This window comes from Dromaius novaehollandiae, chromosome 6, assembly GCF_036370855.1.
Source record: "Dromaius novaehollandiae isolate bDroNov1 chromosome 6, bDroNov1.hap1, whole genome shotgun sequence".
Lineage (NCBI taxonomy): Eukaryota > Metazoa > Chordata > Aves > Casuariiformes > Dromaiidae > Dromaius > Dromaius novaehollandiae.
Window position 1 is genome coordinate 49505534 of NC_088103.1, and position 26259 is coordinate 49531792.

Here is a 26259-nt window from a genome sequence, read left to right on the forward strand (position 1 = left end):
ACTACCTATGATGTTAAAATGTTATCAAATACTAAGCAGAATATTAGCAAAGGAGGGAGCAGAGTAACTCAACCTAACATCCATGTTCATAGAAGTCCTTCACAATTTCATTAAGAACAGCGACCTCACCAAAAGGAACTATATAAAATATTATACCTACTGCTAAAGAATATATAACTATTTTTGAGAAAACAAAACCAAAAAACCCAAGTGATGTGACTAAACCCCGAATCCAGTCTCCAGGTGAAATACTGGTCCTAAGAGAGAAAGTACTACATCTGCATCATTGAGTGGTGGAGAGCAGCTGGAGCGCAACTGCCTACTACACGCTTTGCAACGATTTTTACTTCAGAGTACCTCTAGACTGGTCCCCTGGACTAAAGGCCCATCTGTGGCTGCAGTGCATCAGGCATCCACTTTAGTTTTTGCCTAGAAGGAATCCAGCTCACGCACTCACTGCTCCACGGCGCAAACCAAAGCACAGTGAGTGAGAACAACTGGGAGCTTCACTTCGAAAGTGCACTCTTGATCTGAACTAAAAACCACCACTGTACTTTAAAAAACAGTAATGTACCCTCAGAGAGCACTGCTTCAGTGACCACTTTGGTTTCTGGCATCCCACGCTGCCTGAAGTCATGCGGTTTAACAGTGCAGATACAAACAGATGTCTTGATTGACACCTTTCTTTCCTGAGCTACTGCGGCAGACACAGTTGGTGTTGCTAAATCTTGTCAGCTTGGGTATCTGCTACCTTTTAGATGATTATAGCAACTCAAAAACAGTGTCTTCTAAACCAAATACTATCCTACTCCCTCTGCTAAATAATACAGAACATATAGAAAACAGCCAAAATAAATAGCCTACAAACATGAATTCTTCTCATGCCTTATCGTATCTCTGCTTGCCACATTTTGTAAATTCTCCCGGACGTGCATAAATCTCCAGCAGCTAATCCTTTCTAGCTAACTTCCTAGCAGTTTTTAACTTTAACTAGGTTTTTGACGTAGGGTCTTCCAAGGTTAGTTTTGGTATCCACTTTTATATCTCAGACATTTGAAGAATACACAGTTTTCAGCCAGTTTAGACCCAAAGACAGAATATTTCTCTCCCAGAAAAGTTTAATCATGATTTGCTCCAGAACTATGCATCATGAATTATACTTTTACTGGCTGGTTTCTTTAAATATCCATTTCACAATATCACAGTTCAGATGATGTCCAAAAACTCATGAACAGTTTGTTAAAAAAAAAAAACCTAATTTATTGGGACCTTTCCATAGGGTAACACTCACATGGGGAACAAGGTATCTCAAAAGGGATGGTGACAGGAGTCTCTGCTGCAAGAGTCCTTTGCAATGCTACCTTCAGCTGGACTGGATGAGTCAGTGTACAATGATTTCAGTGCATTGTGCATGCAGACGGGCACAACTCCAGTATCTATCTACATCAAAATAGTAGCTACAGGACAAGCCTGAAATTCATCCTTATACCTTGCTTCTAATTTAAATTACATCACTTTTGCCACACACATAGCGTATTATAAGCAAAACCATAGGATAGTATGTGCCACACTAAGACGGTATTTCAGTTCTTGACCATGTCAACCAAGTCAATACCATGTTTCAAATTAAGAAAACAAAAACATTTAACAGAGTCCAAAGTAATCAGACAAAATATTATCAAATAATTTCAGGAATAACTGTAACTATATAGAGCTCATGTATATATGTCTGTACATGTGTGTTTCTGCATAACATATATATAAACCCCTCATAAGTAGCACTACTCAAAAAAGTTACCCTTGAAATAGCAGTCAGTTGCTGTTCCACATTTTTTAGAAGATCACTTGTATTTCTGTTTTGCTTCAAGTGATTCTGAAGATGCAATAACGCTGCCAGCTGAGAGCTGCTGGTGTTAGAAGTAGCTGTTAGAAGGATATTCCTCATCATCATGGATGCTGAACAGCTCTGTAAAATTTTTATATTAGTTTATTTCTCCGCACTGAAATATATATATATATATGTATATGTATATCTGATATACATATGTTAAAGAAACAGTCTGTTGGTTAGAAGGTGAAATGAACCAGCGAAAACATAAGTAAAAAGTTTGGCAATAACTTATGACAATTTCTTAAAAATTAGTAGCTAGAACTGACTTCTTTGTCTTCCCTTCTTGTATGTATGTTCCTGCACTCAGTCCTCAAAGTTCTGAGTGGAAAGGCAAGCGCCATGTTCTGAACTCAGCCTTCCAAGTAAGCTACATCTTTTCTGTGTTTCTGTGCTTCTGCAAGGGCAATACTGGCCTTTTATTATACTAGCTGTCATAGCACCCATTTTAATAGATTTCCCACAAAGCGCACTCTGAAGTGTAAGACTTTATATCCTTTTCTTCCAGCAAACCTACCAATCCCATCTGAAGAGCTGATCATTACATTTTTCTTAAGTGTCCTTTAAATAAATGCTCACTTGAAGAGCTAAACCACCTTTTTTTTTTTCTATTAAAGCAGCTGTCACGTTAAAAAAAAAAGCAATTTGGTTGACCTAATCAAAAATTCCAAAGGAAGGTTTAGGATTGACATCAAGTGATATTTTAACTTTTTTTTTCCCCTGAACCTTTTTGGACACAACAGTAATTGAATTAGCAGAATTTTTTGCTCAATAAAAGACATGGCTATTTGTGGTTATGGTGCCTCCTAATGCCTTCTACTCTGCCTGTTCACAATCAAGTATGAGAGCAAATCATAAAAATATGGCTTTTTTGCAATAATAAACAAATAATGTAAACATATTTTATTATTATATAAATATTTAATTACCAATAATACCAGCTGTTTCTTATACAGTGAAATAATGATCAGTTATCAGGCAATATGAATAGACATTTTTGCATATATAACTTAAAGCACTCTTTTTTACTAGAAAGATGCATAATTCATTAGCTGCATTACCTGATGAAGGGCCAAAAACTGGCTTGTTGAAACTGGATCAAACTGCCCGAAGCATTCAACCATTTCAAAACTAGCAGAAGCCAATACATCAATAATGTTATGGCGGAACGCAATACCCATGCACTGTAGTAAAACTTCACTGGATTGAGAAAGATAATTCCGAGACAATCTATATCTCTTCTAGATAATAAAAATAAAAGGGTTTATATTAAAATGTGTATTAATATTAAATATTTGCTATATGTATACAGATTACGAGTGTTTTAGAAAAGGTAAATACTTTTTTGGTGACAAGTTTTAATGCTTTTTCTCCATTTTGAGGCATTTACTTAATGTATGTATGTAAAGTATGTAAATATACAAATAAATTATTCTGCAGACATCACCATTTATTATATAATATTAAAAAATAAATGTTTTAAGAATTGTTAACAGAGATATTTTCTCCAATATAAAACATGTACTTAGTGGAACAGTGCTTAAACTCCAGCCAGTGTGAGCTGTTCAGAACACAGCATTGACTGAATTTTCAGTCAACTCTCAGTACAGTTGTTTCTGCTGACAGCAAATTGTATTTAATATGAATAAAACACAAATTTCTTAACATGGGTAGTTACTGATTACGCCCCATAAAAACATTATTAATCAGCAACACATTATTAATCAGCAACACAAACTGTACACCCCAAATCCTAGCATGCTTTGAGCTGTAGTATTTGTAACAGAGCTTAGCTCAGCATGTAATACAGGTTAAATTGGTTAAATTTAGTAAGAATTTTATAGACGTTTTGTGATAAAAGGTATCTCTTTAAATTGTTTGTTCTTCATTCACAAAATACTGTGTTTCCTTAGAAAGGCATGTCTGTGCAGCAGAGAGAAAGCTGCCTGTCCGTTTTGCCCTGGCTGCTACATGCTGGGTCAGTGGGAATCTAGAAAGAGAAAAAGCTCCATAGGAAAGATGTCCCACAGCATGTACTGACAGGCAGGAGGGAGATACATAGCAGAATAGAGATGGAAAGGTGATTTGGGGGCGTTTTTTTTTTTCCTAAGGTCACATTTATAAACTACAAGCATTTCCACCATCTGTTCAAACAGAGCAAGGTAAGGTGACTATTATTCCATAAAAAGGATGCACTCAAATTATTATACAAGCAAATACGCTTAATACCTTTAATTCCTGTGTTTTCCCCCTATATTTATCATGTTGACATTTATTAACTGGTAAACAGCTGCTTGTCATTTCCCTTTCACTGCATTCTGCTGAAGTCAGGCAAGGTTTTGTGGTGTCCAATTTAGCTTCTTCCTACTCATCATAACAGAAAAAAGAATAGTTAAATCATTCCATTAAGTGTGGGTGGCTTCATGTCTTTTGTGAGAGTCCAGGTAAAGATGAAGCTCATCTACCTTAGAAGAAGTCACCTCACTATATGAATCCCTTGTGGTGAGTGATTTAGCAGTAACAAAATTTCTTAGTATGTTATCATGATAACATGACTAATACAAGCTAAGAAGGCCCCCAATATAATCTCTGAGATTTTTATTTTCAGGTGTTTGTTCCTGAGTTCATTTCTTATGAACAATTTAACTCATACTGAATTTGTAAAGACTGAGCTTTCCCTTTCTTACATGGTGTTCTTTGCACAATACAAGATTTGCTTTTCAAATACAAGTCATTACTTTTTGTTTGCACGGATTCAGAGTCCAGTCTACCTAGCCATTTAAAGCATTCAGAGAATTTTTTAATCTGTCTTCTACAAATACTGGAACTATCAAATTTCAGGGAAAAATCAAGAAGTGATCAATCATGATTATCCGAGACATGGCCAAAATATATCCTGAAATTACTTGTTTCAGGATATATTTTTATTACAACTTCCATGCAATTTGTAAAACCTAGCCTGAAAAGAAGAGTAGTATTGTAAGAGCATATACAGAAAAATATTGTCATAGATAAACTTTACACAGAGGAAATAATTTAAATATGGAAAAGAATGCATACCATAACATTTGGCTTCCAGTAAATCTCTGAGTGTAGGGGATCCATGTTAACAGCATGTAAATGAAGAGTTCTTCCAGTGAGATATAGGCATTTGGATTTGATGTCAGGACAGCCTTTGCAAAGATTCTGTATGTGTGCTAACTGAGCCAGCGTAATATGACCTATGGTGTGCTCCATACGCTTCCAGTCCTGGTAAAATATATAGATATGTTTATATGCTTATACATATGCACACACATCCACACACACGCACGCATACACACAGAAACATATTACATATTATTTTGCATACAATACATATATGCACATATACACACATATTTGTTAAGTCTGATTACACTTTCAACTACAAAACAGCTGTCTCTAAGAGACACACAAATTAATCAATGATTCACAAATACAAATATAGGCATTTGCTTTAGATACGAAAGCTAACCATTATTTCTCTACTTTACTCTTGTACCCTTGGAATCAGGTACCCCCTAGGTCATTCAAAATTCAGTTACCAAATTGTTTTTATTTTGAAGCTTTACTAAAAATTATCTGTGAAAGGAAATCCTTCCTTATGTACTTTTATTTTGCCTGTTTAAATCAAATAGTTCAGATTCTGCATGGATTTTACAAACACATTTTACAACCAGGAGAAATGCTACGATAATCTGATCTGACCTGCACAATAACAGGCACAGAATTTCACCAAGTGACTCCTATATTAAGCTTTGTCTGAGTTAATCTTTTAGGAAAACATATAATACCAATCTACAAATGTAAAGCAATGGAGAATTTGGGGAGGAGAAGGCTGAGGGGAGATGTCTGAGGTGTGTAATATCATGAAGGCAGAGGATAACGTGAATGCAGAACTGTTATTCACCAAATGCAACAATATTAGAACTAGGAGAGCCCTTACTGTGAAATTAGTGGGAGATCATTCTAAAAGAGATAGGAGAAAGTACTTCTTTACAAAGCAGTCAACTACACGTAGTGTAGCTTTGCCATCGCCACTGTGTGATGATGGAGGCAGATAACATGAGCGGGTTCAAAAAAGAGTTAGATAAATTAATGGACAGCAGGTTCAGAAGCAGTTAATAGGCCAGAAAGCACATGGTAACATCCCTGAGTAAATGACTTTCGGTACTGGGGAGGAGTAAGGTGAGTGGACCGCAGGGAGTGATGGGGTTAATGTGCTTTCCTGTAATAGCAGTTCCTATTTTCATCATCCGGGACAGAATAGGGTGCAATAATCACTGGCCTGATCTAGTGGGCCATTTCTTAGCTCTAATTCAACCCCTTGGTTGGTAAACAGTTTTTAAAATCAACTTTTTTCTTTTTTTTAACCGTTAAAAAGATGTGTACCTATGCGCAAGTGAAAAAGAGTAATGCAAAAAACCCCAGTCAGTTATGAAACCTCAAGTCATTTCCCTGCAACTCTTGTTCCTGTGACTGGTTTTTATGCCTGCACATTTGGGAGACAAAATCTTTCTGAGCACAAAAAACACCCCAAGACAAAAACACAGACTTGAACCTTCTTTGCTGCAGAGTTAAATGAATGGCCTTGGGACTCCTTTCCTCACTCGTGGAAAGGGGTCTGCTAGGGAAAGCAACCCTATTCCACTATACCTTTTATATGTAAATCATAGGAAGAAATATATTGTCTTACCTGTTCTGTTGAATCATCTTCAGTTTTTACTCTGATGAATGCCTCCACAACTTCATGGAATGATGTCTCTCCTACTTTTTTGAGCTTTTTTTCAGTAATAACAAGATGAAAAATATCCAGAAGAATTTCCACAAGTTTTAGCTTCCTGTTAGCCAGCTGTCTCATTAACGGGATACTAATATTTGTAGTCTGAAATACAAAAAAAGGAAAGTAGAATTCTAACTTCAAGTTTTTTTGCAAATTTACCTGCTAAAAAGTTACACTGTTGTATTTAACTAAAGAAGCAAAAGTTTGAACAGCAACACCTCAATAGGTCACTGATATTGCTATAAACATAATTAAATAACTTAGAAGATAGACTTCAATGTCAAATATATTACAAAGCAATGAGAGTAACTGCATGAAAGAACAACAGCCAGGTTTTGCTTTTCATGTTTTACATCCTTGGTAAAAATATGTAAATCCAAAGGAGCTGTGAATGTGTACATAAAAATGGAATTTTAATATTACTGCTTTTGGCAGCAGTCTTTTCAAGCTCAGAAATATTTACTCTTCGAAAATGCAAACGAGAAAAAAAGCTAGAGGGTAGAGTATAAGCGTTTTCATTACCCAAAATGCACTGAGTATTTAGAAGATAGGCTTTTTTTTTTTTAAATGCAATATTCTGTGTAATGATTTTTTCTCTTGAGGAATATGCACTTTATTGTGCAGAATTTTAAACTTGTGAAGTATTTAGAAAAGAAATTCACTGAAGTAGCTCCAAGTTTAGACTTCTTCCTTTGTAGCTTTTACATAAATTTTAGAATTAAATAAATTTAGAATTAAATAAAATTGACATAAACTAAACACATCCTGTCATTTCTGTTTGCCTTCTTTCCCTATTTAAACTGTATATTCTTCATGAATGGAATGTTTCCTCCTGTATTTGTACAATGCCTATCACTATAGGAGGATAATCTCATTTGGGGCCTCCAAGAACTGCCTAAAAACATATGAATAGTAAAACTGAATTAGATTTTTTTTTCTCTTAATAGCAAAAAATATACAGACATACCTCATTAACTGCAAATAAGCTAGAAACATTATGAAACACTTCTTCTGCTTCAGAAACTGCCCTCCGAGCTAAGTTATAAGCATCTAGATAGTGACTATGCTTTTCTTCTTCATTTCTTGCCTGCTTAGCAATCATCCTGAAAAAAGCAGAGAACCATAATTTTAATGATACCAACAATATTTAATATATATGCTAGATAACAAATACATGTGCAAATTTAATTTAAGGGCTCAAAAACGAACAAGTATGTACACATTGCTTTTCAAGGTCTTGTTCTTGAAACTGGTTAATTCCACTTCGCACTGTTGCAGTACAGAAGGACTCCAGGACACACCAACGACAAAGCCAGATACTGCTCCAGAGCAGGTAATCGCCAGGAACAAAACGCCAGAATAGTGGGGTATGTAACATGGCTCAGTCTCTGGAAGAGGACACTCTGGAAACAGCTGGGAGGCAAAGCATACCATGTTTTGTATTTTTGCCATTATAGCAATTTCTAGAGAACCATTTCAACATTAAGAATTGTAAAAGTCCGTAAATACTTGAGGATGAATGGTCTGGCTGCCAGAATGCCTTTACAGGTGGGAAGACAAAAAGCTAGCTTAGCGACTTCGACACTTTGCTCTGATCTCGAAGACAGTACATGTCACTAGTACCAAGTAAGATTAACTCTGCCTTCAGTGGAAAAAATTCTTAATTCTACAGTATTTTTCTGAATATGGAAAATATCCAGACTCAGAACACAAATGTAACCAGCAGGATACAAAACTGTCAACATTACTTTTTCCATCTTTCATTAGATTAAAAAGTGTAAATAATATACTTGGTGGATTAATTCAACTTAAATGAAATTTCTCATCAGAGGTGTAACCTTACCTGTGGTGTAACCTTACCTGTGAACATTTGCACATTCTAGCAAGATCTCAGCGCTGCAGTTTTTATATCCGTAACAAAAGAAGTCTTTCCCAATTTGAATTAGTCTATTATAAGGCTCCTGTAGCATATGTGGTAACTGAGAAGACTCAGCATTAGTAATCATATAACCTTGGGCAAAATGTATCTGAATGAGTGTTTTCCTAGAAACAAAAATTAAGTAAAAGATCTCAGTCAGAAAGCACCGTTTGTGTTTGAAAATGGATAGATTTCTCTCTGCCCTCTTTTTTTTACTATATAAATTACAATAAATCTGGAAGAAATCTCCTGATTCTTTAAATTTGCAATCTACAAATTATAGTAGGTCCTGAAGAATATCAAATATTATTTTTTCAGATTGGAACTGAGGCACCAGTTGTTACATTTATCTAATTTTCCAGAGTTTCTAGGCCTGATCAGTCTTCTAAATATAGCTGAATTGAGAAGACTATTAGTCTTTCCTGTCTAATACAAAAGTTTCAGATTTTTGGAAAGAGAAGGAAGTATGAATGTTGTAATTTTCTCGCTATCTATGCATTTTAAGCTGTCTGTGTACGTCTTCTTGAGCTACTCGGTTCAAAATATAAAACAAAGTCTTTGGATTTCAGTGTCAAACTCATTGTTTAGATTCACCATATGAACACTTTGATCATGGTGAGGAAATAGCAGGCCAATGCTGCAAATTGCAGTAGCACTGTGGAAATATCTGAGCTCAAACAGGGACCTCTGCACCTGGTATGTGAGCTACCTTACTAACCTAACTGTTAACAGGGTTACACACAAGAATGAAAAAATCAGAAAGGAAACTTAAATTAAAGAATAACAGAGTAAGTAGAAATCACTTGGGAAAAAAAGCATTTGAGAATACACAGAATACACCATACTCAAATGAAGGTGAATAGTGAAATCATTATATAGCTTCAGTGTAGCTGCACATTGGAGGCTTGATATACTGTAATAAAAAGACAGTTACCTGGCTTCAAGGGATGCAATTATAAAACGCAATTCAGATTCTCTGTTAGGTCTCTTCAGTAAAGTAGATCTGAGTACATTTACAGTGTGTTCCAAAATCCCACAAGCCTGTAGATATCATAATTTTCCTGTTATTTTCAATATCTATGTATAATATTAAACATTAATTTAGAAAGCTTATATTTTCTGCAGAAAATGCTCAACACCTTTCCCTAATATTCTCCAAGATGACTGATTATTAACAACTGTATTTCATAAATTTTCATACATGTTATGTATTTCTACATAAAATCTGATTTTTTAAGACAGTATGAGATACAATGGTAATTAGGTATCTTGATATGATTAAGGGGATGGAGCACAAATGCACAAGGAAAGGATAAGAAAGTTGGGCCTGTTCAGCCTGAAGAAGCCAAGGCTAAGAGGGGCAATTTATTTCTCTAAAAAGAAGGTAAAGAGAAGATGGAGCCAGACTCTTCATGGAGGTACACAGCAAAGAATGAGGGTCAACAGACCCAACATGGAACAAGGGAAAGTCCAAACAGGTAGTATGAAAAAAATTTTTACCATGAGGGTGGCCAGCATTGGAACACCAGCCCAGAAAGTTTGTGGAATTTCCATTCTCAGAGATACTCGAAACATAAGAACATATGACCCTGAACAACTTGACCCATCACTGAGGTCAGATATTTAATTTCAAAATTGGTCCTGCTTTGACTAGGATGGACCAGATGACCACTAACCTAAACAATTGTTTGATTCTATGATATTTCACAGGCATCCTCTTAGGGACAAAATTTTGTGTCCTTATTTGCACAGACTAGCATATTAATATCCACAATTAAACCTTACACTATCATAGCTTTGCCACCCACCGATGTAAAGAAGTCCCTGACCGATAGTTTTGAATGAAAAAGTCCCTTAGATGATGCTCAAAATGTCACCTACAGATTTATCTATAATTAAAAATTTTGCTACTGCAGTGATATTGGTTGGAAGCACTGAAAAAAACCTTCACTAATAGCTATAATGCAAAAAACCTCAGTAAATACTCTCACTGGTAACTAAGTATTTCTGCCTTTTAATTACTGTGAGTTTGCCCCAAAACAAAATAACCTCTTTATACAGGACAGACTCACACAGATTATCAGTAAAGGACAGAACATCACAGGCACAACAGCGTTATCTTAGCACTGAAATCCATGGAAGCTGAGGGTTAAATAGTAAATGGATATTTTAATGATAAGGATTAAATAGGAAAAGGTTTCTAGTAAGTATAATATAGTAATACAATCACCATAGTATCTTTCAGGGTCTAAAAATAAGTATTTGAAAAGGAAGCACATACTAAAATAATATTGAAAGAGATAATCTTTATCAAAAATGGAAAATAAATACACGTCAATGTTAACAGAATTGTCTGTCTACAGGTAATAAAAGCATTCCAGTGAAGAGAATCAGATCACCGAGATTTACTTACATACAAGATTACAACTGCTGTTATTTCAATAGAAGGACACACAACTTAGCACAAAAATGTCTGTGGGTAAAGTCTCATTCTTACTGGTCTACATCTGTTTGGAATCTGTAGCTAATATTTTTTGCATGCATAACAGAAAACAACACTAAATGCACAATACACATATTCTTGTTTTTACTGAAACGTAAAGGAGATAATATTTCTCATCACTGAAAGCTACGCACCACTACAGAAAAGTGAAGAATACTACTTCCTTACCATGCTCTGTTTTCCTTCCTCCTCTTCCTCTAGAATTGCCTCTATGAGACTAAGGGTGCTGTTGTACCAAAATTGTTCATTTCCTCCTAGAAGCTGTGCTTTCTCAAGGAGTGCTTTAGCTTGTCCGTGGTTTTTTTCCAGGTTAGCCAATACAGCAAATAAGTAGAAACACCTTGACACATCATATAGAGCCCCCAGTTCCTAGGAAAGATCCATTACTGCTACTCATGTTTATTCTATTCCTATTCATATTTTAGATCAAATTTATGAATAAGCATGGAAACAAGAAGTGAATGGTAGTTTCCTCATTCATCTGCAGAATTTGTTACTCACTACTTACGTTATACCTCCTTGCGTTTTGAAAAAACACAGGAAGTGGCCACTTCATATCAAGAACTTTCGAAACTTCAAATATACTTTACTTTTCTTTATGTTCCCAAATCATCTACTCCACTAGTCAAACAAGCAATTTTTCTGCTATTATTTTGTATTTATATATATTTGCTTTCATTTGTATCTGATGAAGAAGAAATGTGGTGATGAAAATAAACTTAGTGAACTCGGATCTAGATATAGCAGAGCTCCAAAGAATTTATGATACCACTTAATGCTGGTTATAAAGTATACACTAGCAGTATACCAGATACTAGATACAATATACTGTACAGTATAGTATAGATAGCATACTAGTATAGAGAGATAAATACAGGATACTAGTAATAATGATGTATCTACAAAATATGTTGTCCTCCCCAAAGTCTTCTGAACTTTTCTCAATGAGCAATACTAAATTTATGCTTTAATAAGTGAAATAAATTATTCGTGTTAAAAATACATTAACAGTTTTCACATATGTGAGCAAAGTTATGAGGTGGCATAATGACTTAATAATTGTATCTTTAAAAAAGTAAAGGATTTATTGCAATAATTATGCTAGATTCCAGTAACCTGCAAAACCAAGAAGAATGCTGTAATGGAGAACAGTAGATATAGGAAGATATCTTTAACGTCAATCCTTCATAATATTGAGATGCGAAATAGCTTGGTGGAACATATGGACACTATATATCAGCTCTGCCAGAATTCTAAGTCATAATTTCAGCGTAAGTGGCTGTTGCTAAAAACACAGTTAGCAGTAAAACCATAACCAAGTTCAAAGTAGTATAATTAGACTTTCCAAAGATCAACTCGTTGAGACGATGGGGCTAAATGCTACCTCTCTCTTATGAACAAGTCTTGAATGTCCCTAAACCACCCACACAAACAAGGTTTGGACAGTCGCAGGTCTTCTGAAGGTTACTGCAAAGTATCCAGAGATGCTGACACTACTTCAAAGGTTGAAATAATTTCTGGACTATTACCATAAAGTTGGAGTTAAATTCTATATATTTAAATTTATGAGGGTTATATACGTTCATACCAAAAAGGCATAAATTTTTTACTTTAATTTTAATTAGCAATGAGGATGTTCTGGTTAGTTTCTTTTAGCTTAACTACAGTGTCCCCTCGGCTTAACAACATTTCTAGTTCTGATTAAAAAAATAAAAATTCCCAACAGTTACATAAAATTTTTGCCACTTGATTATGAGAAATGACTGCATCAAAATGAACACTTTTTCTACAGATATTTTACTAATTTTTCTTTTACTTTTTTATTTCTGTTGTACCTGAGTTGCAGTGAGGGCCTCTGAAAGCAGCAGTCTTGCTGGCTGATACAAGCCTAGCTGAATTAGTACTTCAGCTTTTTCTATCCATAAGTAAGGGAAAGAAAGTCCACTCAGTCCTTTTCCTGTTACCGCATTTAACTCCAAAATCTGAAAAGTAATCAAGTATTACCCTTCCATAAATTTGAAAACAAAACTAGATTGACTAGAAATTGATATCAATTATCCTACACTATCCTTTATATATCCTACAATCCAGCTCTATTTTCTAATTTAGGAATTTAAAGTTAAACCACAGGACAAACAGGTTTATTGTGAGATTTGGATTTCATAAAATCCAAAAGGCATTCAAGTAACAAATATACAGTGGTACAATTAATTTGGAGGCAGATTAACTTCAGATCTGGTATTGTATGGAAGAAGCTGAGTCCTGGTAAGAACTAAAACAGAGAAGGAGAAGAACAATTTGTGAGAGCTAAAAGAGGTGATTCAAAAGGGTTTAGTAATAAGAAAAACATATTGGATATGCAGAAGAATGGAAGAAAGTACAAATAGAGCAAGACGATACGATGAAAACAAGGACAGAACTGCCCTAAAAGGCATGAAATTGGAGTTCAGCTTTAATATCAATAAGGCAATTTTTTATCTTCTTAGGGAACGGAAAAGACGAAACTCAAATACTTGCATGCCTTTAAAACAATGCATGACAGGAATCAAAACAGTATGCAGTGATGTAACAAACAGTGGAAGAAGAGAAAACAGTCCCAATTCCACTTGCTTGACCTTGTACGAATACAGATTATATCCCTGCTTTTCAACAATACATGGGTGATATGCCAGGCAAATCCAGCTCACACTCAGCTGACATCTGTCAGCAGAATTTAAGATGTAAGCATTTTAATAATTTTTTGTGAGTTGAAGTATTTCTGGAGTATAAAAAGATTTTAAAAAAAACTAGCAAACAAATTAAAATCCAAAGTGAAAAAAAACTAATCTAATAAGGAAACTGCAGTAAAAATGAAAACCTTTTCCTTTGAAGTGATTGCATTCTCATCCTTACTACCATTCAGCTTAGCATTTTCCAAAAATGCTTTACTTTCTTCCATCTTAGCATGCACATTTTTTTCTTTTTTCAGTGCAATCTCTTGCCTACACCTAAATTTTAACAGAGAAAAAGTAAATTGAAGTATATTTTGGAAGTATTTCAGCATGATATATTAATATATTATGCAGCTTTACAATACATTCTGTAAACAGACATGAAACAATCAGTGCATCACATTTGTATTAAAAGACTATGCTTTTTAGTATTTTTTTCTGTTAGCTCTTATCAATTGTAGGAAAAAAGCAGAAATACATACATTGCTTGTTCTAATGCACTGATGAATGTTTCTCCAACAGCTTTCTCATGATATGAGGATGCCTCACTCAGTTTTATATCTGAACATATCAGGGCAATTCTAAGAAAAGAAGAAGAAATATTTAAGAAATAATTAGAATCTTCCAAATGCTGCTTCATATAAACACACTATAAAGTTTCCTAGTCCTTTCTTCTGTTATCTTGATTAATACTGGCAATAACAAACATTAAAATAAATAAATAAAAAAATTAAATAAAATTAAATAATTGATATTAGACCTCAATACAGGCAAAAGTATGAAAATATTTGTGATATGGTCTGACTACAACATGCAAAAAAATGTATAGGCATACATACATGCTAAACTGCTTTTCTGCCTTCAACAAAGAATCATATATTCACGTATTTCTATCCCTTCATCTATAGAATACAGGTCAGAGCCATAAATAAAATGAAATAAAACCAGATCTTGAGGTGTCAACAAAAAATTTGTCTAGCGAAGCTTGACGCAAATAAATTCCCTGTTACTGAATCACCTTTGTTATTTTAAGACAGTAACTCTGTCACCAACTGGTGATCCAGATAAACACATATCCATTTGTATACGTGAATGTTTATCTATTCGATTTTGTAAGATAAGTTTCAGAAGTTTAAAAATACATTCTTTGGCATTCCACAAACTATGTGGAATTAAGCAATCATTAATTACTGCCTGCAGTAACTATTAATTATTAAGTAAACATTAAGCAATACATGTCCAAAATGTGTAATAAAGTATTTTAATTAAAATAGCAGTAACTCTGAATGCATAGGCACTTGCATGCATATTCACTATTTTTGATTCAAAACATTCAGGGCTTAACGTGCTTAAAAAAATAGAATTTTACTCACAAAGGTAAATCTCTTAAAAATAGAATGATTGCTCTAATTGGGGATGCTTATTTGGGTTCTGAAGTTGAAGACACACTCAATATATTTTTGATGCAGGATGGGAGTCTGGCCTTTTGATAACTTAAAAGAATTTACTGAATTTTGCTTGGACTTTGCTTTTTTCAGATAGGTGACATTAAAACGTTAAAAAGTAATTCACATGAAAGTGGCTTGAGTTCCTAATCTTGCATATCTTTCCTAGTGGAGATCAGGTTTAATAATAGATAATCTTATTGGCTTTAATGCTACAAACAAAAAAATTAATCAAAACTCTCTATTAAAATGTATAAAAATGAATAATAGAGAACTAATGAATTTTAAAAAATTACAAATATAAAACAGTAAGTCTCAAAAAGTATCATTTACTATTTAGTGAAATATTAACAGGAAGTCCTCTCCATTCTGTTCCTCTCTTATTTAAAATACATAAAGGATACAAACCGAAGATGATAGAGATCAGACAGACTTCTACATTCCACAACTTCATTAGCAATGACTTCAGCCAGCTGAAGGATGGGAAGAGTTAAGTGGGGACAAAAAATTTTCTGTAGCTCTTCAGCTAAAAGGTCCATAAAGTACAAAGTGCAAGTCTAAAAAAAATATTTTATTCATGCAATTAATATAAACATCATCATTTTGTAGAAAATACATTTTAAATTACTGATTACATCTTCAGTTCAAAACTTTTTTTAAAAAAACAAAACAAGCCTTAAACAAGCTTTCAATAAGCCAGTAATTTTATTCTCTATGTTAAATTCATTTCAGAATACTGAGGATGGACTAACACTTCCAAAGTATTAACAACAAAATGGCATGTATTTCCGATAGCTGTCTGAACATACTTTTCACCTCACAGACATAAAAACTAAAATGCAACATAGTTCTCCGCTACTGTTTCCTAAATACTAACCACGTTAGAACTTCGAGGAGTATACTTACAGGTTTTGGAAAATTATCCTCGTTGATACCGTAAATATTTGTTTTCTGTTTGAATGCCTCTCTGATTTCACTGGGACAGTCATAACTAGCCCATTCTTCCACATTTGCTGGTAAGCTATCAATAGATTCTTTCCTTTTAGGCTTCTCTTTCACAACAGAAGCTTTAACCTACAGTTAAAAACATTCATAAGGCCCAAGTCAACATTTTTGTTGATATTAAATATTAAACTAACATAAAAAAATACCTGCTCAATATCCTTTGACGTTTTGTCTTTTTTTTGACCTTTAGACTGTGGGTTCTGCAAAACAGCAGTATTTTGACCAATGCAACAAACAAAAGGAGAAAAAAGAAAAAGCATCTGTAAATTGATGACCTGTCAAGTCTGTGAGAACAAGAATGAAGACACGATATACAGACACAGAGAGAAAACCTACACAGAAGACTAGAGTTTTCACACTAAAGCATCTCAACTATTTAACTCGTGAATCCAGGATCTCTTAGAAACAGAGAATTTTTTTTAATTACACAGGAAAAAGGTTCTTACTTGTGTCTCCTGCGTTTTGTCCTTTTCTTTCTTAGGAGCAGCTATTGACTGTACATTCTGAGAAGTGGCAAGTTGGGAAGACTTTGCTATTACTTTTAGAATAGGTCCCGATGCTGACAGAGAAACCTAGACAATAAGATAATTCCAGTTTTCCCCTGAAAATTGCTAATTATCATGATTATTCAATGTAAGTCACTATCACTGCTATTATGAAGTGTCACACAGCTCTGTTTACTTAAGATCTTTCTTCACAAAACTAAAATTCCACAGACACACAGATAATGCCACTATTTGTGCAAGCAGTTAGGAAGATCACAATAATGCACTTAAGCAGTTGAACTGATATGACCAAACAAAAGTACTGTACTTCTGTGATAATGATGAAAGGGCTAATGAGACACCAGGGAAATCTGCTGGTGTTATAAATAGATTAAAATATGAAAGTGTTAATATACAAATATTCTCCAAAGAAACAATGGGCCACTGCTTTTATCTTAATGGCTGTTAAAAGAACACAAGTAGAAAGATCTGTGCTAGTTTCTTGAGATAAACAAATTTCTTGTTTGATACTTAAAACTGAAAAAAATATTAACTATACCTTTAAATTGGAAACAGCACAGTCAGGACATGGTTAAAATATCAAATTAATAGCTGACACTGTACTTACATAAGATAATTCAAAATCTGCTGGCCACATTTAACATATATTCTCACCTGCCAGATACGAATGATGCAAGCATATGCCATCAAACAGTGCTGCTGATGAAAAGGAGAACTATGACCAGAAATTATAGCCATTAAAGTATGTGCTCTAAACAAAGCTTCCAGCTGTTTAATATTACTCAGATCTTCCAGAGCAATTCTGGGCATCATATCATTTCCTCCAATGTCTATCTTCAGATTTTCTATAGGTGATAATTTCATTACAGTATTTTTTTCTGTTAAAAAAAAACAATATGCTCACAGTCTCAGTATTTAAAAGTTCATTCAAAGTTAAAGTGGAAACAAATATGTAAACCATCATTATAAAAATGGAAAAATGAAAATCCACCTGCTGAAGATGTTCTTCCTTTGGTGACACAATGCTATTTTTACCATGTTTTCAATTATTAATAATGTAACAATTACGTAAATTAAATCAAAAAAGTCTAACAAAGAAATGAAGTCCACAGCAAGCACACCTTGACTATATCTTCTTAATAATAAATCTGTGAGAAAGTCATTCTAACTTATCTTCAGCCATTTAAGCAGTGTTCCCAGTCAAGTCAAAAGTCCTCTTGATTCTGATGTGGTCTCTATAGCAAATACTGACCAAAGTCCATGTCCTAACTAGCAGTATCCTAGCCAGTGGCAAAAGTATATTCGGCCACCGTTCACTTCCAAACCAAAAATGCCCAATAATCCATTGGGTTAATTTTAAACAAGTCTAAAATATAGCTCAAGCTCATCCCTGCATCTATAATGAGATGTCCTGATGGCTCTGCAACTACAGAAGATACTCTGCTACTTGAACAATCCTCTCTTGTGCCATATAATTCTAGTAATTTTTCAGTAATGAACTCAGATACTTTACATACATTCCAACTCTCCTTGAAGTTCAGCTCAAAAACAAGTAATTCAGAGGATTTTCAGTTTTAAGTACTATAAAGCCACAGTTCTCTTTCAATGTCAAATTATTGCATTATAACATAAAACACAGGGAAGTGACATGACACCAATCAAATAGTCCATGACAGTCACAGATGAAGTTATAAAAGCAACAAGCAAACCCAGTGAATTTTGTGCATGACTGGTGCAACATAAGCCACTGAGGGAAAGGAACAGTTTGCCAGATTCATTTTATAATGTCATATTTTGATCTAACTTTTCTTGTCGTATTATTTCACTTTTCATTGAAAGTTTTGTACAAAATTTCTTCAAACGTAAGTGCTATAAGGAGTCTAGCAAGCATAATCAACCATGTGAAACTGAACGGAAATATCATTAAAGAAAAAATAAAAACTTTAAATTGCCATGGGGCTGTAAAAATAATAAGCAACACACAGAAATATGAACAGAATATTAATACTTTAATTATGTGAGTTATACTAGAGATATCACCGATTTTTCTTTTTCATTGCAAACACCACAAGTATTTTTCTGATCCATTTAATCTATCTACATGAAAATAAGATGAGTAGAACAGATGTTGGTTAACGCCATACAATACAGTACTCTTTCAGAGACTTTCAGAGATTACTCTTTTCAATTAAACAGTGGTGCATTCTATCAAAACTGGTCGCTGAGACCATAGCAGTGTAGGTGGACACAAAGAAAAAGGACACTGTAACCAAACAGTTTTTACAGAGTTACGTAGGTGTTTAAAATCTTACAAGCCTTTGAAAGTTATTCCTGAAAAATGCATCCTAAAATACTAGATAAAGCCAAAGAAATGGCAATGAATAGAGGTACCCAAACGTTGGCATGGAAAGTGAAAGTACGCTCGGCCCTCCATACAGCTGCATCCGAAACCAACTGCTCAGCACTGCCTTCTGTTGGTGTCTGCCAAGCCAGGGAGCCCCAGTGTCGGACGGGAGGTACAGTTTATCTGCGTGGTTAGAGCAAGGGACTGAGGGTAGGTGTCTGTGGCACAACACTGACTTTGCAGATACAGTTAAGCTAGCCTTGAAGGAATGATCACGAATGTCAAAGTACAGCCATACTGCCGTGCTGGTCCTCATCTGTGCCAGCTAAGCTGTAAAATAAAACCATCTCCTGCATTTGTTACTAAGAAATTCCTCTGAAGGATATATGTATTTACACACCTTCTTCTTGAGACGGTTGCACAAAAAATTTCATATGTAGCAAGATATCTACTGCCCACTGGAGAGGTTTAATAACATCAGCAAGAGGAAACTGGTTACAATATAACCATTCGGCAAATTCCATTAGATAATCAACTTTCTGCCATTCACTGTCTTCTTTCTATAAAAGTGATAGTCCAACGATTAGTTTAGATTTGATGATGTAAAGCACCAAAATGATATTCAATATAGTTCTAGCAGAAACAAATAACAATTTGACAGGAAACAGTTCTATTGGATCACATAATCAGAAAACTGTATTAAACTGAAAGTAACAAAACACTATAGTTAGTCATTTTGCTTTATCAAAACTTGCAACAGTTAGCTACTCAGACATTTTTCTTTGACAGGACTCAATTGAACTTTTACTGGAAAGCAAGACTCAAATCATACACACAGTTTTCCAGCTGAAGAGCAACTTCAAAGATACAAAAAATAACCTACGGCCAATCAGATATAGCATTTGATTAGCTAATTAATAAACTTTTATACTTTCTATTACTAAAAGAATTACTAACATTTGGTTCCATAACTAAATGATTGCAAGTATGTACTAAGTTTATGTATAATTCCAGACTGAAGATAAAAATTTAAAAACAAAAACCATGGCAGTATATTAAAACATTTTCCTCCTTTCCACTGACAGTGCCTTCAATGCTAAAAATACTTAAGCAGTGAAAAAAGGGAAGACTAAAAAGAAAAAATAAACTTAAATTGTGGAAATGATGAATGGCCCAACAGCATTGAAGAGCAAGCCCAGTGAAGCTGAACAGATCACTTTTCCCTCTGCTTACAGTATCCGACAACAGGAGAAAAGTAGTTTCATGAACAGCAAAAATAATGAATGCTGATTTCCTGTAATCCTGTAGTTGTCTAATAAAACATAACCAAATCGTCACTGTCATTATGGCATTCATAATTGATCTTCCTTATTTATATATGTACTTTTTTCCCTCTGATTTCTCATAAAAGTTGTGCTCCTACAGCAGCCTTCACTGCTGAGTCTACAGAAAAGGTCTCTTACAATTAGCTGCCATTTCAATTAAACTAATAGAACCTGATTTGACTGAAGCTAAACAAATATAATAAATAAAACTAAAAAAATTGGGATGGTGGGTAGGGTAGGGGGATTTGGAAAGACAAAGCATTTATTTAAATCCTACTACCTTAGGAAAGCAGGCTAAAACTGAGGACAAAATGTGGCAATAAACAGAGCAGAGTATGGTTTTTGCCACATTGCCATGACTTGTTAAGCCTGACTCTGGATGAATTTTCTACAGCTTCTGATAAATAACTGATCTATTTTAGTACATAGTATGCTGCTTCTAAACAAGAATGGTGTAAGTTTTCACATCTTATAAATTTTCTGTGGCTTGTAAGCACTAATCTCATCCCCACTATTTAGGACTACAGAATAAATGGAAGGCACTCCATTAACTTTAGTTGATGTTGGATTAAGTCTCAAATTGTGAAATTTGCAGTGGATGTTTAACAAAGAATTATCTTCAGGAAATGTAACCCATTATATAACACCTTTTATTTACATAAAAAACACAATTGTTTCTGTTATATGCATATATCTCAGCTTTCAACTTACTGATTTTTATTTATATCTAAAGGAACAAAGTCAAAATAAGTGAAAAGAAAATTAACGTATGAATAACACACATTAAAACAGCGTGCACATAAATGGCCTACCAACTGGTTCATTATATACTTCGCAACACTTACCATCTCATGAACTGCTCTTAGAAACATCATTTTCTCAACCTTAAAACTGTAATAAAAATACACAAACCTGTAAAGCATCAATTGCATTTTGAAAACAGTTTAATTGTCCAACAATACTTCTGGAGACTGTTACCAGATGGTGCCACATAAGTGACAAATAATCTTCACTTTCATCTCTGAATTTCTGAATGTCCATCATAAAATTACATCCCAGTCTTGCCTTCACTATAACCATATGTTTAAAAATCAAGCTAGAAGAGGAAGAAAAACATTATGAATTACTCACATCTATACCTGCACAGTAACTTTGTGAGTAGGATAGATACACTAGTTCACATCAGTATAGGACAGAGATGTAAGAGTTCATAAAGCGACATAACTTACTGCATAAATCTTTGAACTTGGCTAAGACTTTATATAAACAGCACTCTAGATTTATATAAGCAGTGTCCCAGACAGTTTCGTTTCCCTCTAACATAAATGGATTTACAGCCGGTAAAATTTAAAATTTCTGTTATTACTAAGAAATCCATTTTCCCTATTCCATTTTCTTGGAAGAGTTATATAGTACTTATATATGAAGGTTTAAAAGCTGAAATTCACAAATATTATGAGCAGTTTAATCATAAGAAGCAATGTCAACATACATCTTTTCATGGAAAAGACACACCAGTATTTTCAGATATTAGAAGTGACAGCCTGACAAAAAGGTAATCATGGTATTATTTTAACAATGCAAAACAAAAAAATACTTAAAACGGAACTTGGACTTTTATACTGCTCAAGAATCAGGATGCTTATTTTAATAAAAATGAGTCAACCAACTTACAGCCTGTGTCTAGTCCGAGGCAAAACCTGAACGGCTTCATCTAGCACTTTTAGTGCTGTCTCCCAATCAGCTTTATCAGCATGTATGTGGAATAATAACCCATATAAAGAGGTTCGCAGTGTCAGATCTTCCTCAGCACCTTTGAAGTGTGTTCAAATGATAAATGATTTATTAATATACTTCAAAATAAGGACAGTCATATCACAAAACACTGCGGTGGAGGGAGGTGTTTATAATCGAGCCAAAATAAAGAACAACATGCCTGGGAGAAAGTGTCCAAGTGATAATTCATTACTTAGAAAATCCTTTGTAAACCACTGATGCAAAGGCAGCGTATCCTTCTTTTCCTAAAAAGACAAAAAGAAAACTTCCCTTTATCTTTTGGTTATCTCTAAGTATTGTTGTGCTTCTGTTTTCTTTGTAGACTAATTAATAGATTTAATAAGGTAGTAATATGTACTATTAACATTAAACTGAATATGAACTATTAACCTTATTACTTAAACAGCTATTTCTGCAGGAGATGAAAACTACAACCATTCCTCAAGAATGAGTTATTTTGCACAAAACCAACATAGCAATAACCAGACTCAGTAATGTTCAGCCAGTACTCCTACACTGGATGAATCACATGAGATAGTAAAGTACTGTATCGCAGAACTAGAGGACAGCCAAGGCTGGCAGGACCTCTGGAGATGGTCTGGTCCAACCTCCCTGCTCATGCAGGGTCAGCTGGAGCAGGCTGTCCAGGACCATGGCCAGCCGGGTTTGAATATCTCCGGGGACAGAGATTCCATAAACTCTCTGGACAACAAGGAGCAACAGTTTGTATTTTCAGACTAGAAAGGCTTTTAAAATATGACTTGATGTCCCATTTTGCTTAGCTGGCTTTACGTGTGAAACTTTGACCATCATAATTCTCACCCAAAGGTGAGGGAGAGAATAACCTTCCATCCCTCCATCCATAGCACAGTTTTGTACCTTTAAAGATAAACTCTCTGTCTTGTTTCACAGGTAGATCCATATACCATTCTACTGATATACTGCCCATTGACTACATAAAGGACCATGCTAATAAATTATCTGAGCTGGAGCTACAACTTCTGGGTAACTGTTACATTATCACCCTCAAAGGCTTAGCAGATTTGGTCAAATCGGTATTTATTTCGCTGAAGACACAAATCATCTCAGTTTTACCCCAAGGGTAGAGGAGAGTCTCAATGTTGGTGGCAGCAAATTGAGAGAGCAGCTAATGTGTAATTTTGTTTTAAGAAAGCTAGTAATAGCAATGGTAAAACTTTTGTAATATTTGTTTATATGTTTTGCTTTACATATTTTGAGTTTTTAGGCTGGCAGGTCTCTCAAGGGAGTGAGCAACCATTGCCCGGCTGTGCTAAACTGAAAATTATCCTCTGGTATATGGTTCATCAAATATGTAACTGCATTTAAAAACTCCTTAGACTTAGCCTGACCAAGGATCACTGGAGACCAGCTCCTGTCTCTTACAGTCTTACAGTGATTACTACGGTATGTAAAAATGAATTCATTAATTCCTGAAATAATCAAATACAAAACAACCTGTTTATAGGAAGGATTTTTTTTCTAATATCTGAAGTTACTATACACTCTCACTCACAAGAACTACCAATCTTTCAGAATAAAAAGTCCGTGATACTTACTTACTTTTACCAAAGAAAACAGCTGCAAGCCTGACAGCGGTCTTAACCGGAAAAACAACAAAATGAAGAAAGAGCATGTGACTGCCTGTATGCATGAGTGTGTGTTATGTGAATGCAGGTAAGAAAACTTTTATGTGTTGGAGTCTTTCTTCCCTCTCAGGAAAGATAATCTTGAAGAAGGTACCCATGGCTTCAAAGCAAAGCAAAGTTTTTCTTTACCATCAATACCAGTCACTAAACACAAGCACAGCTAATAATAGCTATTAGATATTCTTACCTGTTTATTTTTAGATTCTGCTTTAATTATGTTCTTGAGAATTACTTCAGTGGGTTCTTTAAACTGTTCTCTGTCATATGGAGAACCTATCAAAGGTAAGCATGTATTCCAAAACTGTCTAGCTGCAAACATCACAAGGGAATAATTTCCTGCTTCACCTGCATACCTGAAGAAAAGAAAGTACAATTTAACGGAAAGGAAAAACTCCCACTCTAATCAAAATAAGGATTTTTCTGTTACAAACAAAATTTGTGCTTTACCTGATCACCTGATCAAGACATCCCACCATACACCATATGACAATATACATCTCACCAACAAGAGATGAGCATACAAGCTTACTGTAAAATATATTTTCCATTTTTATATAGAGAACACCTTCACATATCCAGCAGAAGTAGCAATAAACAGGTATCATAGTGACATTTTTACTGTGTTCCCATGCAACACTACTTAATGAGTCTTCATTATAAAAATTACTAGAAATCTACTTGAGATTTTTTCACTGGTATAATCTCCTCTGTTTGGATTCCTATGATGTTAGTTTCTTATTATAAAACATTAAAAGAACAAAAAATAAACAAAAAAGTAATTCTTAAAATGCTATCCATAATGCATAGTACAAAGTATCACCGTAACATAAGAATATACCCTAAATGCCTTTAGTTGCATGCAAATTAAGTGTTTTGAACATATTCCATGCAAAGGTTACTTTTAATTAATAAAAGTTAATATTCTCCAGACTACAATATAACACCATCCTCTTACGAGTGAGCAAAAATTTTAAGATTTATCTCAAATTAATGGATTGGTACTAAACAATCATCCATTGAAAAGTATTACTGTCTTCAAAAAATTAGCTTTTGAATCTGGCAATCTTTGCCATTTTCTCACACACTTTCGCAAACTTTTAGAGTCTGCCTGCTTGCATATATTTTATCTTAATGCTGGACTTACTATGGTGTAGTTTTTGCTCATCACCTTTTTCTCCCTTTTGGAATGTGATGAGCTATCTGCAAATGCTTAGTCTTTCCCGAAAAAATGCTTGCCATGCTATGTAAATTAAAGAATACAGATTTGTCTGTTTGCAACACGACATCATCTTAGAGTTCTGTTACACTGGTATTCGAACTTCTTCCATCACTCTCTTTTAATGATTAATAGAGGACAAAATACTACAATGCTATCAGCCTCACATCGGCCATCACATTGTCCTTTTTTAAGAGTTCTAATTGCCTACTCTTGCTAATGATTTTTTTTTTCCAAAAAGGAAAAGAACTGATACCAAAGTCACGTACTATCACATGTATCACCTTCTCCTTCCTATTCATTACTTAAAGTAATCTTTCCACTTTAGGTTCATGACATATCCTCCACAGATACTGAATAACTTTCACAGTATTAATATGATGCCTTGCAACAATAGAGCCTGAGGACCGACTGGCCGGGGAGCGGCTCTGCTGAAACAGAGCTGGGGATCCTGCTGGAGTGCAAAGAGCAGCATAAACTGAAACAGGAAAGGTTCAGACTGACTGTAAGGAGAAACTTTTTGCCACGAGGACAGTTGAGCAGTGGAGCAGGTTGCCCAGAGAGGTCGTGCAATCTCCACCCTTAGAGGTTTTCAAGACCAGACTGGATAAAGCCCTGAGCTGGCCCTGCTTTGAGCAGGAGGTTGGACTACAGACCTCCTGAGGTCCCTTCCAACTTGGGTTATTCTATAATCCTACAATCCGACAGCACTAAAATGCCAAGTACATGGAAGACATGGTACTTGTTAGTTTTACTAAACCATAAAATCCTGTCAAAACCTTTGTTAAGCATTTCGACTTACAACTATTTTGATTTTTATCAGTCTTGGGAGAGAAAAATATGCTGATCTGGTCCCAAAATCTGTAAATCAAGAATTAGGTCTGTTTTACATTAGTCTGCTTTCTCAAAATAAAACATACCTGGCACTCTGAACAAAGGCTTTTGATGCTGTTATACACAGATGATTTTTTCCAGACAAATCTGCCATTATACTCTTCCCCTGTATACAAGCAGCAGTACTTAACATTTCTAGTCTCATTGTGTTTTCAGGCCTGAATAAAAGCAAATAATTGAAGACTAGTCTTACAAAGCAAGACCACACCAGTTCCTATTAACAATGCTTTCAAGTTGTTACTAGATAGATGTCCTCA

General features: G+C 34.7%; 1 protein-coding gene across 1 annotated transcript in view; it reads right to left on the bottom strand.

Annotated features, from left to right (window-relative positions):
* CFAP46 (cilia and flagella associated protein 46) overlaps positions 1-26259 on the bottom strand; it is an 81728-nt gene that overhangs the window by 20256 nt on the left and 35213 nt on the right. The window contains exons 23-46 of the mRNA XM_064514466.1: positions 26029-26160; positions 24080-24245; positions 22386-22470; positions 22124-22262; positions 21362-21545; positions 19525-19684; positions 17435-17658; positions 16721-16846; positions 16421-16474; positions 16176-16343; positions 15678-15826; positions 14307-14405; positions 13971-14100; positions 12949-13095; positions 11282-11482; positions 9545-9651; positions 8553-8735; positions 7912-8160; positions 7660-7795; positions 6606-6794; positions 4949-5137; positions 4118-4252; positions 2950-3129; positions 1799-1966 (exon numbers count right to left, since the gene is read on the bottom strand). Coding sequence (XP_064370536.1) covers positions 1799-1966; positions 2950-3129; positions 4118-4252; positions 4949-5137; positions 6606-6794; positions 7660-7795; positions 7912-8160; positions 8553-8735; positions 9545-9651; positions 11282-11482; positions 12949-13095; positions 13971-14100; positions 14307-14405; positions 15678-15826; positions 16176-16343; positions 16421-16474; positions 16721-16846; positions 17435-17658; positions 19525-19684; positions 21362-21545; positions 22124-22262; positions 22386-22470; positions 24080-24245; positions 26029-26160 — 3700 coding nt within the window. The remainder of the gene's footprint in view (positions 1-1798; positions 1967-2949; positions 3130-4117; positions 4253-4948; positions 5138-6605; positions 6795-7659; positions 7796-7911; positions 8161-8552; positions 8736-9544; positions 9652-11281; positions 11483-12948; positions 13096-13970; positions 14101-14306; positions 14406-15677; positions 15827-16175; positions 16344-16420; positions 16475-16720; positions 16847-17434; positions 17659-19524; positions 19685-21361; positions 21546-22123; positions 22263-22385; positions 22471-24079; positions 24246-26028; positions 26161-26259) is intronic.